The sequence below is a fragment of the Tiliqua scincoides genome, chromosome 5 (genome assembly GCF_035046505.1).
Source record: "Tiliqua scincoides isolate rTilSci1 chromosome 5, rTilSci1.hap2, whole genome shotgun sequence".
Classification (NCBI taxonomy): Eukaryota; Metazoa; Chordata; class Lepidosauria; order Squamata; family Scincidae; genus Tiliqua; species Tiliqua scincoides.
This window is the reverse complement of record NC_089825.1, coordinates 1,131,173-1,144,162: the sequence shown is the minus strand read 5'-3', so window position 1 is coordinate 1,144,162 and position 12,990 is coordinate 1,131,173. Positions and strand designations below refer to the sequence as shown.

At 47.1% G+C, this 12,990-nt stretch overlaps 1 protein-coding gene across 1 annotated transcript in view; it reads left to right on the top strand.

Annotated features, from left to right (window-relative positions):
- OBSCN (obscurin, cytoskeletal calmodulin and titin-interacting RhoGEF) overlaps positions 1 to 11,597 on the top strand; it is a 210,209-nt gene extending 198,612 nt beyond the window's left edge. The window contains exons 104-108 of the mRNA XM_066627017.1: positions 1,986 to 2,225; positions 3,683 to 3,906; positions 6,296 to 6,371; positions 7,845 to 7,994; positions 8,641 to 11,597. Of these exons, the coding sequence (XP_066483114.1) occupies positions 1,986 to 2,225; positions 3,683 to 3,906; positions 6,296 to 6,371; positions 7,845 to 7,994; positions 8,641 to 8,815 (865 nt within the window). The 3' untranslated portion in view covers positions 8,816 to 11,597. The remainder of the gene's footprint in view (positions 1 to 1,985; positions 2,226 to 3,682; positions 3,907 to 6,295; positions 6,372 to 7,844; positions 7,995 to 8,640) is intronic.
- Positions 11,598 to 12,990: the final 1,393 nt, after the last annotated feature.

Sequence of the window (12,990 nt, the reverse complement as noted above, 5' to 3'; positions counted from 1 at the left end):
TCCATTGGACCATTTCAGCGACGTGGAGAGGGGGAATTTGCTGCATGGGTAACAGCCTATCCTCCATACCTACTTTACCCAGGCTTCACGCACTGGAGAGGACACTGTTCCAGAACCACCATTCAGAGCACAATACCAGGGTCTTGTGGACTAAAGGATGCCAACATGATATTAATCTAATACCTTATCTCAGTGTTCATTCTTGCTTCACCCAAATCCAGAAAGAAGCCCTGCCCTTAGCAAGGCAGCCGCCAAACATGCAGGATCAGCCCTCTGATCAGAAATAGAAGGACTCCGGAGGAAGAGTCATTTCCAGCTTTCAGGGCTTCTGTCCAAATTTATCTATTTGGACAGCATTGTCAGTGTGCCTTGAGCTTTACAGTCAAAGACATGAAGGACTTCCAAGTTGAAACACAAGAAAGACAACAAGGGAAGGGAAGGGAAGGGAGTATTGTACCTCGGGCAGCCCAGTCCTAACATGTGCTGGAAAAGGCAGGCCAGCTGGCCTATGCTGTATCCAGCACAAGGTTGGAAAAGCTGGCTGTGGTACAACTTGGGGCAAGAGGATATTTCCCCCCTTAACCTGAGCACTGCCCCTGCCATTGCAATGGGGCTACTAAAATCTTCCCCAGTTAAATCACTGGCATGGATCCAAGCAGTCGTGTGTTAGGAGAGGCTGCTTGGGTGGGAGGGGTGTGAGGATCTGGCCTAAGTGCCGGAGGCTGGTCCCAACCCCTCCGGAGCCCAGCCTGCCCACTGGTCCATCCACTGCCCAACCTCCCCCTCCCCAGAACACCCATGAAATGCCCTCCCCCATCTCTCCCCAAACCTCTGCCCTGGTGGCACGTCCCCAGCACGAACTTACCTTTGCCAGGGCTTGCATCCTTGCACTGGCCTCCCTGACTGCCATGATAGCACAAACATGCTTTATGGCACGTTTGCAACACGTGGAAGCCGGTGCAAGGGACTTGCGCCAGCTTAAGCACAGTGTAGGACTGCATTCTTAGTTGTAGTAAAATAGAGGGACAAGGCAGTCATGCCAAAGACTTTGTGTAAATTTGGGTTTTGAGGAGGGATTTGATGGAAGTAAAGGGTAATCAGGGAAGGAGCTCCAAATAGAAAGGGCAGAACCACTGGGGGTGGAGGACATGAAGCTGTGAAGATCACAGGCAAAAGTGTGATGGTGACATGTGATAGCAGGGAGGTAATGAAGGGTGGGATCTTGGAGAGCTTTGAAGGGATGGACTTGAGTCATTCAATGCAACTGATTGACAGGAGAACTTCTTCACCAGGGAAGTTGTTTCTGTGGAAAGTGGTGGTGGTCACTAGCTTTGATGACCTTAAAAGCTTAGTCAGGCTCATGGACAGGCCAGCCCTGGCTGGGAGAGTGGGAGCACTCAGTCCACAGAAGGAAGCTAAAAGCAACACCAAAGCTTCAGATAAGGGAGAGCAGCTTTGCAGTTTCTTGGATCTCATTGTTTTCATTTGGCCTTTATTGGAAAGGCCAAATGAGAAGTCCGGTGCTTGTACTGGAGCTAATATCGAGTACAGAGCCCTCAAAGAATTCTTAAAACTCATAAATTGGATTAGACCAGCATAGATCCCCCCCCCCCCCGGCAATACTCTCACCTGCAGTTCATGTGCTGAGGAGAGAATAACTTTCCCACTGGCCAAGTAAAGTCATTTGAGGTTTGGGGAAGATATATTGTCTCTGCAGCAGAAGCAGACCTTGATGGAAACTGTCTATACTGCTTGCCTAGTGCCTTTTGCAGGCAACAGATTTAAGCTTTCTGGTCAGAAAACAGATGAGTGGGCTACATTAGTGGGCTTTCTCGTGGTGGCAGAGTGTCAGCTTCCCTTCCCACATGACGTCAGCATAAACATGCTTTGGTGCCATACAGTGGATGCTGTTTTCTCAAAGCAGATGGGCTGAGGCCACCAAGTGAGAAAAGGCATTTGGCTCACATGTGTTTTTCTTGGGACAGAGGACGCTTCAGCATCATCAAGCACTGCAGAGAGAAGCTCAGTGGAAATCCCCTTGCAGCCAAGATAATCCCCTACAGGCAAGAGGACAAGGAAAGTGTGCTCCAGGAGTATCACGTCCTGAGGAAGCTTCACCACACCAACATCGGGCAGCTGCAGGGAGCCTACGTGAGCCCACGCCACCTGGTGCTGATCGTGGAACTTTGTGTTGGGCCTGAGCTGCTTCATTCCTTGGCTGGCAGGTAAATCTCTCTCTTCAGTGTCAGCCAACTAGACCTGCATCCACTGTGGAAACCTTGCGACCCCCTCCTTCCTGAAATATGTTTTCCTGAATATATAATCTGTCTTGCCCCAAATCACCTGCATCCTGGTGCCACTCCCTTGCATCTGGCATTCTGAGGTAGCTACCTTTTAAAATCAGGAGGTTGCACATACACATCACGGCTTGTAAGCTGTGATGGACTTTTCCTCCAGAAATCTGTCCAACCCCCTTTTAAAGGCATCTAGGCCAGATGCCATTACCACATCCTGTGTCAAGGAGTTCCATAGACTAACTACACACTGGGTAAAGAAATATTTTCTTTAGTCTCCCAACACTCAGTTTTAGCAGATGTCCCCTGGTTCTGGTGTTGTGCGAGACGGAAAAGAGAATCTCTCTCTGTCCATCCCTGTAGTGACAGGTTTGAACTTTGCTAGGAAGCAGGTGTGTGGCCTGAAATGCCAAATGAGGGCTTGGTGGTGACTTGGAACAAACTCCATCTAAGGAGCCGCCTGCATTGCAATAATTTCTTCAACTTTCAATATTTGGCCAATATTTTACATTTTACAAATACAGTTGGAAAATAGCAAAAGCACACAAGTGACAATCAGTCATGGGAATACTTAGCATTACAACAATTCACACATCAGGTGACTAAAAAGCCAGTTCAGAAGAAATGGCATAGATTAGTGAAAGCCAAACATGTCGTGCTTTCACACTTCTGCAGAGTAAAGATGGTATGAACACACAACCAGTGTCCTTTGACTGAGTCACACCTCTGGTCCATCCTGCACTGTGTAATCAACATCGATTGGCAGTGGATCTCTGACAGGATCTTTCCCTGTCCTACTTGGGCATGCCAGGAATTGAATCTTGGACCAGCCATAGGAAAGGCAGGGACTCTGTTGCCAAACTGCTTCCTTCCCAGATTTGTGTTTATGAGACTGTTTTACATAGTGGCGAATTATTGAAACATACCACACCTTCCCACAATTGCTTTGTTGGCAGAAGCTTCTGCACCCCCACTGTTTAGCAGCTGAAACTGTTGCTGCAGTGAGAGCAGACTCATTAAATCCAAGTTTCCTCCTGGCTACAAAGTGTTAGAAGAGAGTGTGGGGGGGCTAGCATATGACTCATTTTAAGAGTATCCATGTTGACATTCTGTCATTCCTCAGCTATGCAGATTTTACAAAGCACCGGATGAGTACAGCTGTTGGTGCAGATTAGAGTATCTCCAGCTAATTTAAGCCCCCACATTTTCCATTTGCTTCCTCTTGCACTGATCCAGCACTATCTGAAAATGCCTTTGATTTGTTTCCAGTCAGGACATTCTGAGCTTTCCTGGGCTAGAGCGATCCAAAGGAGATGTACAATATAACACTGTAGGTGAAGTAAAAGAGCTTTAGAGTTTGACCCAATTGTCCTGTTCCTGTTTCCCAGGTCGTCCTATTCAGAGGTGGAGGTCAGAGACTATCTCTGGCAGATTCTCAGTGCGGTTGAGTATCTCCACGCTCAAAATATCCTGCATTTGGATCTGAGGTCTGAGAATATGGTTATTACTGAGCCAAATCTGCTTAAACTCCTGGACTTTGGCAACGCACAGTTTTACACACCAAACAGAGTCATTACCCTGGACATCTGCACAGACTACGTGGAAACTATGGGTGAGCTGGGTCCACTTCATCGGTATCTTGTAAGTGTACAACCGGCATTGCACAAAGGATCCAGAAGATCTGGTCCAGACAGAGAACCCAGGGACGTAACAATCAGCCATATACTGCCAATATCAGGCCATTGGTCCATATTATCCAATATTATCTGCTCAGACTTGCTCTGCCCTACAAAATCTTGGGTGGGGGTCTTTCTCTCCCAGTGGAGGAGGCCATGTTCAATTGGATTGCTCCTCTTGCCCATGCCTGACAGAGCCAGTCCATCCAAAGTTTTCTAGAAACCTAGGGAGTGAGCCACCCCCAGTTCTGATTCTGGCTCGAAGGGGCTGCTGTTTTGGGTCCTGGCTGTGGGCTGGAGTTCTTTGGGATCAGAGAAAGAAGCTAGTCCAAGGTTGTCATAAAAGAGCTTTGTTCGTCAGGTCAAAGAGTACAAAGGCCTAAGAGCACAAAACGTACAGAAGCATTTTAAGAACATAAGAACAGCCTTACAGGATCAGGCCATAGGCCCATCTAGTCCAGCTTCCTGTATCTCACAGCGGCCCACCAAATGCCCCAGGGAGCACACCAGATAACAAGAGACCTGCAAGGCCTCTTGGGAATTGTAGTTTAAGAACATAAGAACAGCCCCACTGTATCAGGCCATAGGCCCATCTAGTCCACCTTCCTGTATCTCACAGCGGCCCACCAAATGCCCCAGGGAGCACACCAGATAACAAGAGACCTGCAAGGCCTCTTGGGAATTGTAGTTTAAGAACATAAGAACAGCCCCACTGGATCAGGCCATAGGCACATCTAGTCCAGCTTCCTGTATCTCACAGCGGCCCACCAAATGCCCCAGGGAGCACACCAGATAACAAGAGACCTGCAAGGCCTTCTGGGAATTGTAGTTAAGAACATAAGAACAGCCCCACTGGATCAGGCCATAGGCCCATCTAGTCCAGCTTCCTGTATCTCACAGCGGCCCAACAAATGCCCCAGGGAGCACACCAGACAGCAAGAAGACCTGCAACTCAATTTTCAGGCAACTCAATGGGTATGCAGCCTGCCAGCATCTAACAGGGCCTGAGAGCAACAAGCTAAGTTCACCACAAGATGGGTTATATTATGGGCTACTTGTTTACTTCATCAGAATTTGCAAGGAGAGGCCAACTGGCAACAGGATGAACATAAGAACAGCCCCACTGGATCAGGCCATAGGCCCATCTAGTCCAGCTTCCTGTATCTCACAGCCGCCCACCAAATGCCCCAGGGAGCACACCAGATAACAAGAGACCTCATCCTGGTGCCCTCCCCTACATTTGGCATTCTGACTTAACCGATTTCTAAAATCTGGAGGTTGTGCATACACATCATGGCTTGTACCCCGTAATGGATTTTTTCCTCCAGAAACTTGTCCAATCCCCTTTTAAAGGTGTCTAGGCTAGACGCCAGCACCACATCCTGTGGCAAGGAGTTCCACAGACCGACCACATGCTGAGTAAAGAAATATTTTCTTTTGTCTGTCCTAACCCGCCCAACACTCAATTTGAGTGGATGTCCCCTGGTTCTGGTATTATGTGAGAGTGTAAAGAGCATCTCCCTATCCACTCTGTCCATCCCCTGCATAATTTTGTATGTCTCAATCATGTCCCCCCTCAAGCGTCTCTTTTCTAGGCTGAAGAGGCCCAAACGCCGTAGCCTTTCCTCATAAGGAAGGTGCCCCAGCCCCGTAATCATCTTAGTCGCTCTCTTTTGCACCTTTTCCATTTCCACTATGTCTTTTTTGTGATGCGGCGACCAGAACTGGACACAATACTCCAGGTGTGGCCTTACCATAGATTTGTACAACGGCATTATAATACTAGCCGTTTTGTTCTCAATACCCTTCCTAATGATCCCAAGCATAGAATTGGCCTTCTTCACTGCCGCAGCACATTGGGTCGACACTTTCATCGACCTGCCCACCACCACCCCAAGATCTCTCTCCTGATCTGTCACAGACAGCTCAGAACCCATCAGCCTATATCTAAAGTTTTGATTTTCTGCCCCAATGTGCATGACTTTACACTTACTGACATTGAAGCGCATCTGCCATTTTGCTGCCCATTCTGCCAGTCTAGAGAGAAAATATTGCTTGGAAGCATCCTATCACATAGGTGCAGCAGGTAATTATTGACCAGGTTGATACAAGCAAGAGATAACCACAAGCTCACAAGTTTCTGGAGAAACCAGTACGTAATGTGCCCTGAGTCCATCTTCCCAGCTTCTCATGGGAATTGGTTGCCCTGTTACAGCTGCAGTGGATTAATGTAAGGTGCTACAAATCCATTGCTTCCAAATGCATTTCCAAATCCAAATCCATCCAGTACTCTCTGGAACCACTAACAGAAATATCTCTTCTCAGCTTCGGAACTTCTGTCCAACAAAGGAGCTGTCCCACAGAGTGACATCTGGGCTGTTGGAGTAACAGCTTTCATCATGTAAGTTGTATCTGTGTGTGTGTGTGTGTGTGTGTGTGTGTGTGTGTGTGTGTGAGAGAGAGAGAGAGAGAGAGAGAGAGTAGTAATTAATTGAAAGTCTGATAAATACAGTACATTTGAAAATGAACTACCAGGAAGGTTTGGAATCCAAACTGCATCAGGATTCTGTTGCTTCACCTGGAGATCACTGTGTTCCTCCACTCCTGCAGGGATTCACCCTCTTTCTCTGTGAAGAGAAAAGTGGATGGGATTGCGATGTAAACTAAAACTGGAGCCATCTTGTTGACTTTTTGAAAGTGGAAAGATGGTCTAGGAATGTCTAGACAGATAAAAACGTAACTGTCTCCATAAACCCCTTTCCCTCCACTGACAATTTCTAATGACAGATGGCTTGAAGAGAGTTGCTGCTTCTCAGCTTAACCCAGTTCTTGAAACTCTAATATCTCCAATATCTCCAAGTCAAGAAGGAATAAACAGTCACTCCAAGTAGAAAAGCAAAACTCCTGCCCACTTTCTTGGTGACAAAGGCAGAGTGGAGCGGCTCACTGGGCTGCCAGTGAGAGGCACACGAAAGACCTGCCCTGCAAGCAGAAATTCAGCATATCAAAGAGAATTATTCTAACCCAGACCTTTCTCCACTGTGTTGATCCTCTGCTTGCAGACACCAGTCCTGTAAGGTATATTTGGATGTAGCGTCTCCCACCGCCATCTTCTTCTGGACTTCTGGGCTCGCCCACCTCATTCCCATAGCATTTTGCTGTATGTGCATCATAGCTTAAATTATTATATTGCCCTTATACACCTTATAGCGTGGCCATATTTGGAAGCTTGCATCCTTCACTACACCTCAAAAAGGACACAGAGCTGGAAAAAGCTTAGCAGAGGGCAGCTGAAATGATTGGTTAGGAGGAAAGGCTGCTCCCTCATGAGGAAAGGCTGTTGTGTTTTAGGTTTTGTAGTTTAGGGAAGAAGTGATTGTCAGCCTAATCCTGTCTAAACCCTCGCCTGGATCCTCTCTGCTGTTGCATGCGCAACTGGAGGTAAGCCTGACTTGCATCTCTTCGAGGAGCCCAACCTGCTGCTGCCCTGTTTGCACAGCTTCTACTGGGCCTGTCTGGTCAAGTGCTTCAGCTTAGCCTGGACAACTCTGGAGCCCCTTCAGCCTTCTCTTCCTCCTCCTCCTCCTCTTTCTCACGGCAGACTTGCTGCACATGAAGTTATGTTCTTATGACCAGCTACCTCCGCAAAGCGCACAGCAGGGCACCTCCAGCGGAATCTCATGGCCTAGTGGTGGTGGCAATGGCAATGGCAGGGCTCTTGTTTCCCTGCCCTGCCTCCTTGGCCCCAGACTGGAAGCTTCATCTGTCAGATGGGAAGAAGAATCAGCTAGAAATGAGGCAGGCTCAGGAAGTGCTTACGGCAAGGAAAGAGCAAAACGAACCGCTTTCTGAAACGCTTCCTCTCTCTTCCCAGGCTGAGTGCTGAGTACCCCATCAGCGCAGAGGCTGCTTGTGACTTTGGGAGGCTTGTCAAGCGAGATAAAATCAAGCTCAACCGGTGCTACGCAGGCCTCTCTGGAGGAGCCGTCTCATTCCTCCAAAGCACACTTTCCTCTAATCCCTGGTAAGGAGACTTATCCCTTTTTCCGAGGAAGCTTCTCTCCAGGCCTGGGCCCTGTTGTTCCTGTTTCTGCTTGTTTTCTCTCAAACTATGAAGACTCGATAATTTCAGTAATCTCATTTAACCAGTTTTTTTTTTCTTCAGCAGTCACGGAGGTTCAAAACAATGTAGAATAGAACATGTTGTTTGGTTCTGAATTAATGTCATCGTCCCCAGTTAAATAGCAACTATGGGGGGGGAAGGGAACCTGATCAGGCCCAGGTGATGTGATGTGTGAGGAAGGTATTTAACCCTTTCCTGCACAATACAGTTCTAATTAAAACAGTGCCCCCGAAGCATCTCTTAGCCCTAGAAAGGAAACAGCCATTGGTGCAGATCAGAAAGTTCCTTCTGAGTTGAAGAACAGCAAAGTGGGGCCTACTCTGTTTGTTGGGACCATGGCGTGACAGGACAGGGTTAAATGTCCCCTTCCCATCTGCTTTGTTCTTGAGCCTGATTGAGTTCTCACCCAGATTCCTGTGCTGTCTCTGTAAGCAGCCTCCAAGTTCTGAGACAAACAAACCTTTAGGAGAAAAACGTGGTTGTCTGAATTTAGCCTCTCACCTTCTGCCTGATCCCACTTGAACTCCTATGTGTTTTTCTCTACCAGGAGGAGACCCTCAGCTTCGGAATGCCTTCAGTCTCCATGGCTGCAGGAGACTGGCCTGGATGAGAGGCAGCAAGCCACAGTTACTTTCTCCACTGCCAAACTGAGGAATTTTGTAGCAGAGCGAGAAAGGAAAAGGGCCTTGCTGTGTTCCAAGTATGGCCTCATGACTGTTTAGTGAAATGCACCTGACGCAACTGCAGGGAGGCTCCCCTCCATCTCCGTACCCCACTGACCCTGAAAAATGTCTGTTCACGCTCATCGTTTCTTTTTTCTGGAATGGTAGAAAAGGACAGGCAGCTTCTCTCCGCTGAAAAGGGATGGGCAGCTTCTTCAGACTGAAACACAAGTTGGCATGAGCCAAAGGGCAGTAACGCGTGTGCACTTTTATTTTGAGTGTATGCAATTCTCACTGTTGGTGTATTTCCATGAAAAAGTGCATACCAAGCCATCATTCATCAACATGTCTCCTGTAGTCTACCACTGTGTTTTCCTGAAATTGTTTCTAAGGAGAGCAATGCTTGTGGCATTAATCGGTTTTGGCTACAGAAGGGCAGGCAGTTGAAGAGTTGCGGCAAAATTGAATGAAATTGCCAAAGGAATTTATGGAATCTCCTTCTCTACATTTTCTAAAGGCAATACTAGGCAGGGATATGTCATGAATGCATTTTTAAGATATTGGTCTGTGGTCAGGGAACTTCACTGCATGATCTTCTATATCCCTTCATCAGATTATTGCAATCACACTTTTTATATCTATCTCCACCCATGAGGAGCCTGTGATAAGCTTCTGGAGAGCTGCAGTGTTCCTGGAAACATTCATTAAAACTGTGAGGGTAAAGTACACAACTTCCATTTTGTTCTGAGAAAGGAGCAGAAAAAAAGTTCCACAGCCTGTGCATCTTGACAGCTGTTAAGAATAGTTTATGAAATATGGATGACCTCAGATCACTCACAGTCATCAAACATAGCAGCGAACCTGCCTCTGGGCAAGCAGCCTAGAAATGAACCTTTGTTCCTGAACAAAGAACATGAATATGAAAAAACAACTTAATATAAGTTGAAATCTGATCTATAATCAGATATATATCTATTTTGTTGTGGAATCATTTACTAGATTGTGATAGAACACCCACAGTTATAAGATACATGAAACACCTGAGGTCTGCACTACTTGGGCTGGCAATATGGATGGCCTGTGGTGTTGGTGGATCCTGTATGTGCCTGCTGACAACCTTGCCCATGCTGTATCTCAGAGAAACTCTTTTGCAAAAAGAGATCATTTATCCTATAGAGTTACTGCCACAGTAGATTCAGAGTTCTCATGTGATGGTGTAGCTAAATGTTAAATGCCAGCGCAGTAATCAAAGTGGGACACACTTGCTACAGCTCTTGTAAGGACAAAAAATGTGTTGAGGCTGACTCTCTTGTGCTCCTGAGTATCACAGGATGTGTATGAGCCAAATTTGCAAGCTGCTCAGTGGCATAGTGAAGTATGTAGTGAAATGCAATGATTATCTGTTGTGATGCTGAGCACTTCCTATACAGGTACTGCCACAGAGATGGATGGACAGACCGTAGCATCTCCTAAATGCATAATTCTCACATGGCAAGTTATCTTTCATAGTCTTATTTGAGGATGGGTTTGGGGGCTTTTGCACAATGAGGGGGGACACAGGCAATCTTGGAACCCTGTACCCCTGGGTGCATTTCGAGCATAAAAGCAAGTCTTGACTATACCATAAAATGATTATCTTTGTAATTTGCAGTCAAAATGTTCCTTGTTTTGCTGTGGAAACCAGACTTGGCATGCTGCTTCCACCAAACCAGCCAGAGTTATGCAATATATTCCCAAGCCTGTTGTTTTCAGTGTATTGGATTGACAATCTCTATGGTCAGATATCACATAACTGGCAGACTTTTGATGACCTCCCCCTCCTCCTCCAAGTCAAGAGGCCAAACTATCAATACGTGTGTGTGTGTGTATGTTCTTTCCCCTGTAACTATTGAGGAATGTTGGGTTCTTTGACATTTGATGGTGATGGGAAACATATTTTTTTCTTTTGTGAAGCTAATCCCCTTGTTCTTAAACTTCTTTCAAACATCTATCTAGTTTCTGTAGCATTCAGTTTCTTGCAGAATTTCTAACTTTCCTCACAAAATATGGAGAATAAGAAAAACCTTGGTCCACAGAGCTGAGTTAATGAAGGGTATGGACTGGGAAATTCTTTCATATTCTATTCTATTATAGCATTCTAAATTCATGAAATTGTCCTTGGATCATGTTCTGAACTATCAATAACTGCCAAAGAGCCATACTTGGTGAAAAAACAGCTAAGTTTCTATCTGCTAACAGTGTAAAGGTAGTTGAGAAGATGATGCACACTTCAAATATTTAAGGTGAGCAACATTCATTGCCACTTTGGTGCAAAGCATTGCCAACACTGACATTAGTGCAGGCTCAGACTAGTTTGCAGGATAAAATGCCTGAACAGTGTTGAGAACTCAAATGTGGTTTACAGAGGTTCCTATTCTGAGCAATTCAATCTCTGTGCCCTGATGCCTTTAATCAGGTCGCAAAAATGAAACTGTGGAGCTTTGGATTTTAAAGTAGACTGTTCCCATACAACAATCAGTCAAGGAAGCTCAGGGTCTAGTTCACAAGGCAGGGGGAGTTTCCATAAATCACCTGGACTTCCAAATTTGCTGCCTATTAGACATTGCCACAGTTTATTGTATGCGGAAGGGAAACCAGCATTTGAGGATGCAAAGTGTTTTTACTTTACCATATGATTTTTGAAAAAGACTTTAGCATCTAGATTTGCCATCTTTTCTTTTGTATATGATGTGACTGTGTTTCTCTCCTGTTTGCATGCATTCTGAGCATGACTGAAGATATATTTATGAACACAAGGCTGTTCCATTAAAGATATTTTAATAAAGATTTTATGCCAAACATATTCATTCTGACTATGCATTCTGACTACGCATGACAAGAAATAGGCCTTGGAAATGAGTGTGCAAAGGCAGTGGAACTTTGGCAGGTTAAGAGCAGGCTTGATTCCCAATGTCTGGGGTCACCAGAGGCTCTCACCTTTTCCCCTGAAAGTGGGTGTTGCCATTCACTCCTATAGGAAAAAGTAAAGTGCTGTCCTTGAGGATGCAGTCAGAGGAAGGGCAAACTTTGTGTGGCCTGAACATCAATGAGGCATGGATCTATCCAATCCTGAGGGATCCTTGCAACATACAAGGGTGTAGGCTAGGGCCCAGTTGAGAGCATATTCTAAGGCGGTGGTGGCAGCTAAGAGGGCGCACCTCTCTGCCACCATTGCATCTGCAGAGAACCGTCCAGCTGAGCTCTTTCGTGTGGTCCGTAGCCTTTTACATCTGCCCCCCCCCCCACTGGTGGGGAGGAGCACACGGAGGCTCGCTGTGACGTGTTCAGTAAACATTTTGCAGAAAAGGTCGATCAGATTCGGCATGACTGTGGGCATGTCTAGTGATGTCCCCGGGGCACCTGTCTATCCTGCTATTTGGGATTCTTTTCAGCTTGTAGAGCCTGAGGATGTGGACAGGATTCTCTGGAATGTGAGACCTGCTACTTGCCCGCTCGACCAGTGCCCAGCATGGTTAATTAGGGCTGCCCGAGAAGGGCTGGCCGAGTGGACGGGGAGGGTGGTGAACTCATCTCTGAGGGAGGGGGTGCTCCCGCCTGCCTTGAAGCAGGTGATGGTTCGCCCCCTCCTGAAGAAGCCCTCCCTGGATCCCACTAATTTAAACAACTTTTGGCCAGTCTCAAATATCCCATTCCTGGGCAAGGTGATTGAGCGGGTGGTGGCATCCCAGCTTCAGAGGGTACTGGAGGAAACAGATTATCTGGACCTATTCCAATCTGGCTTCAGGCCGGGGTTTGGGACGGAGACTGCCTTGGTTGCCTTGGTGGATGACCTTCGCCGGGGGATGGACAGGGGGAGTGCAACCCTGTTAGTCCTGCTGGACCTCTCGGCGGCTTTCGACACCATCAACCATGGTGTCCTTCTGGGCCGGCTGGCCTGGTCGGGGCTTGGAGGCACTGTTTTGAAGTGGTTCCGCTCCTTCCTGGCTGACAGATCCCAGAAGGTGGTGCTGGGGGATGCCTGTTCGGCACCCCGACCTCTTAGGTTTGGGGTGCCGCAGGGTTCCATCTTATCCCCCATGCTCTTTAACATCTACATGAAGCCGCTGGGAGAGGTCATCTGGGGGTTTGGAGTGGGTTGCCATCAGTATGCTGATGACACCCAGCTCTATCTCTCCTTTCCCCCTGATTCTGAGGAGGCGGTTGGGGTCCTGGATCGCTGTCTGGAGGCGGTTAGG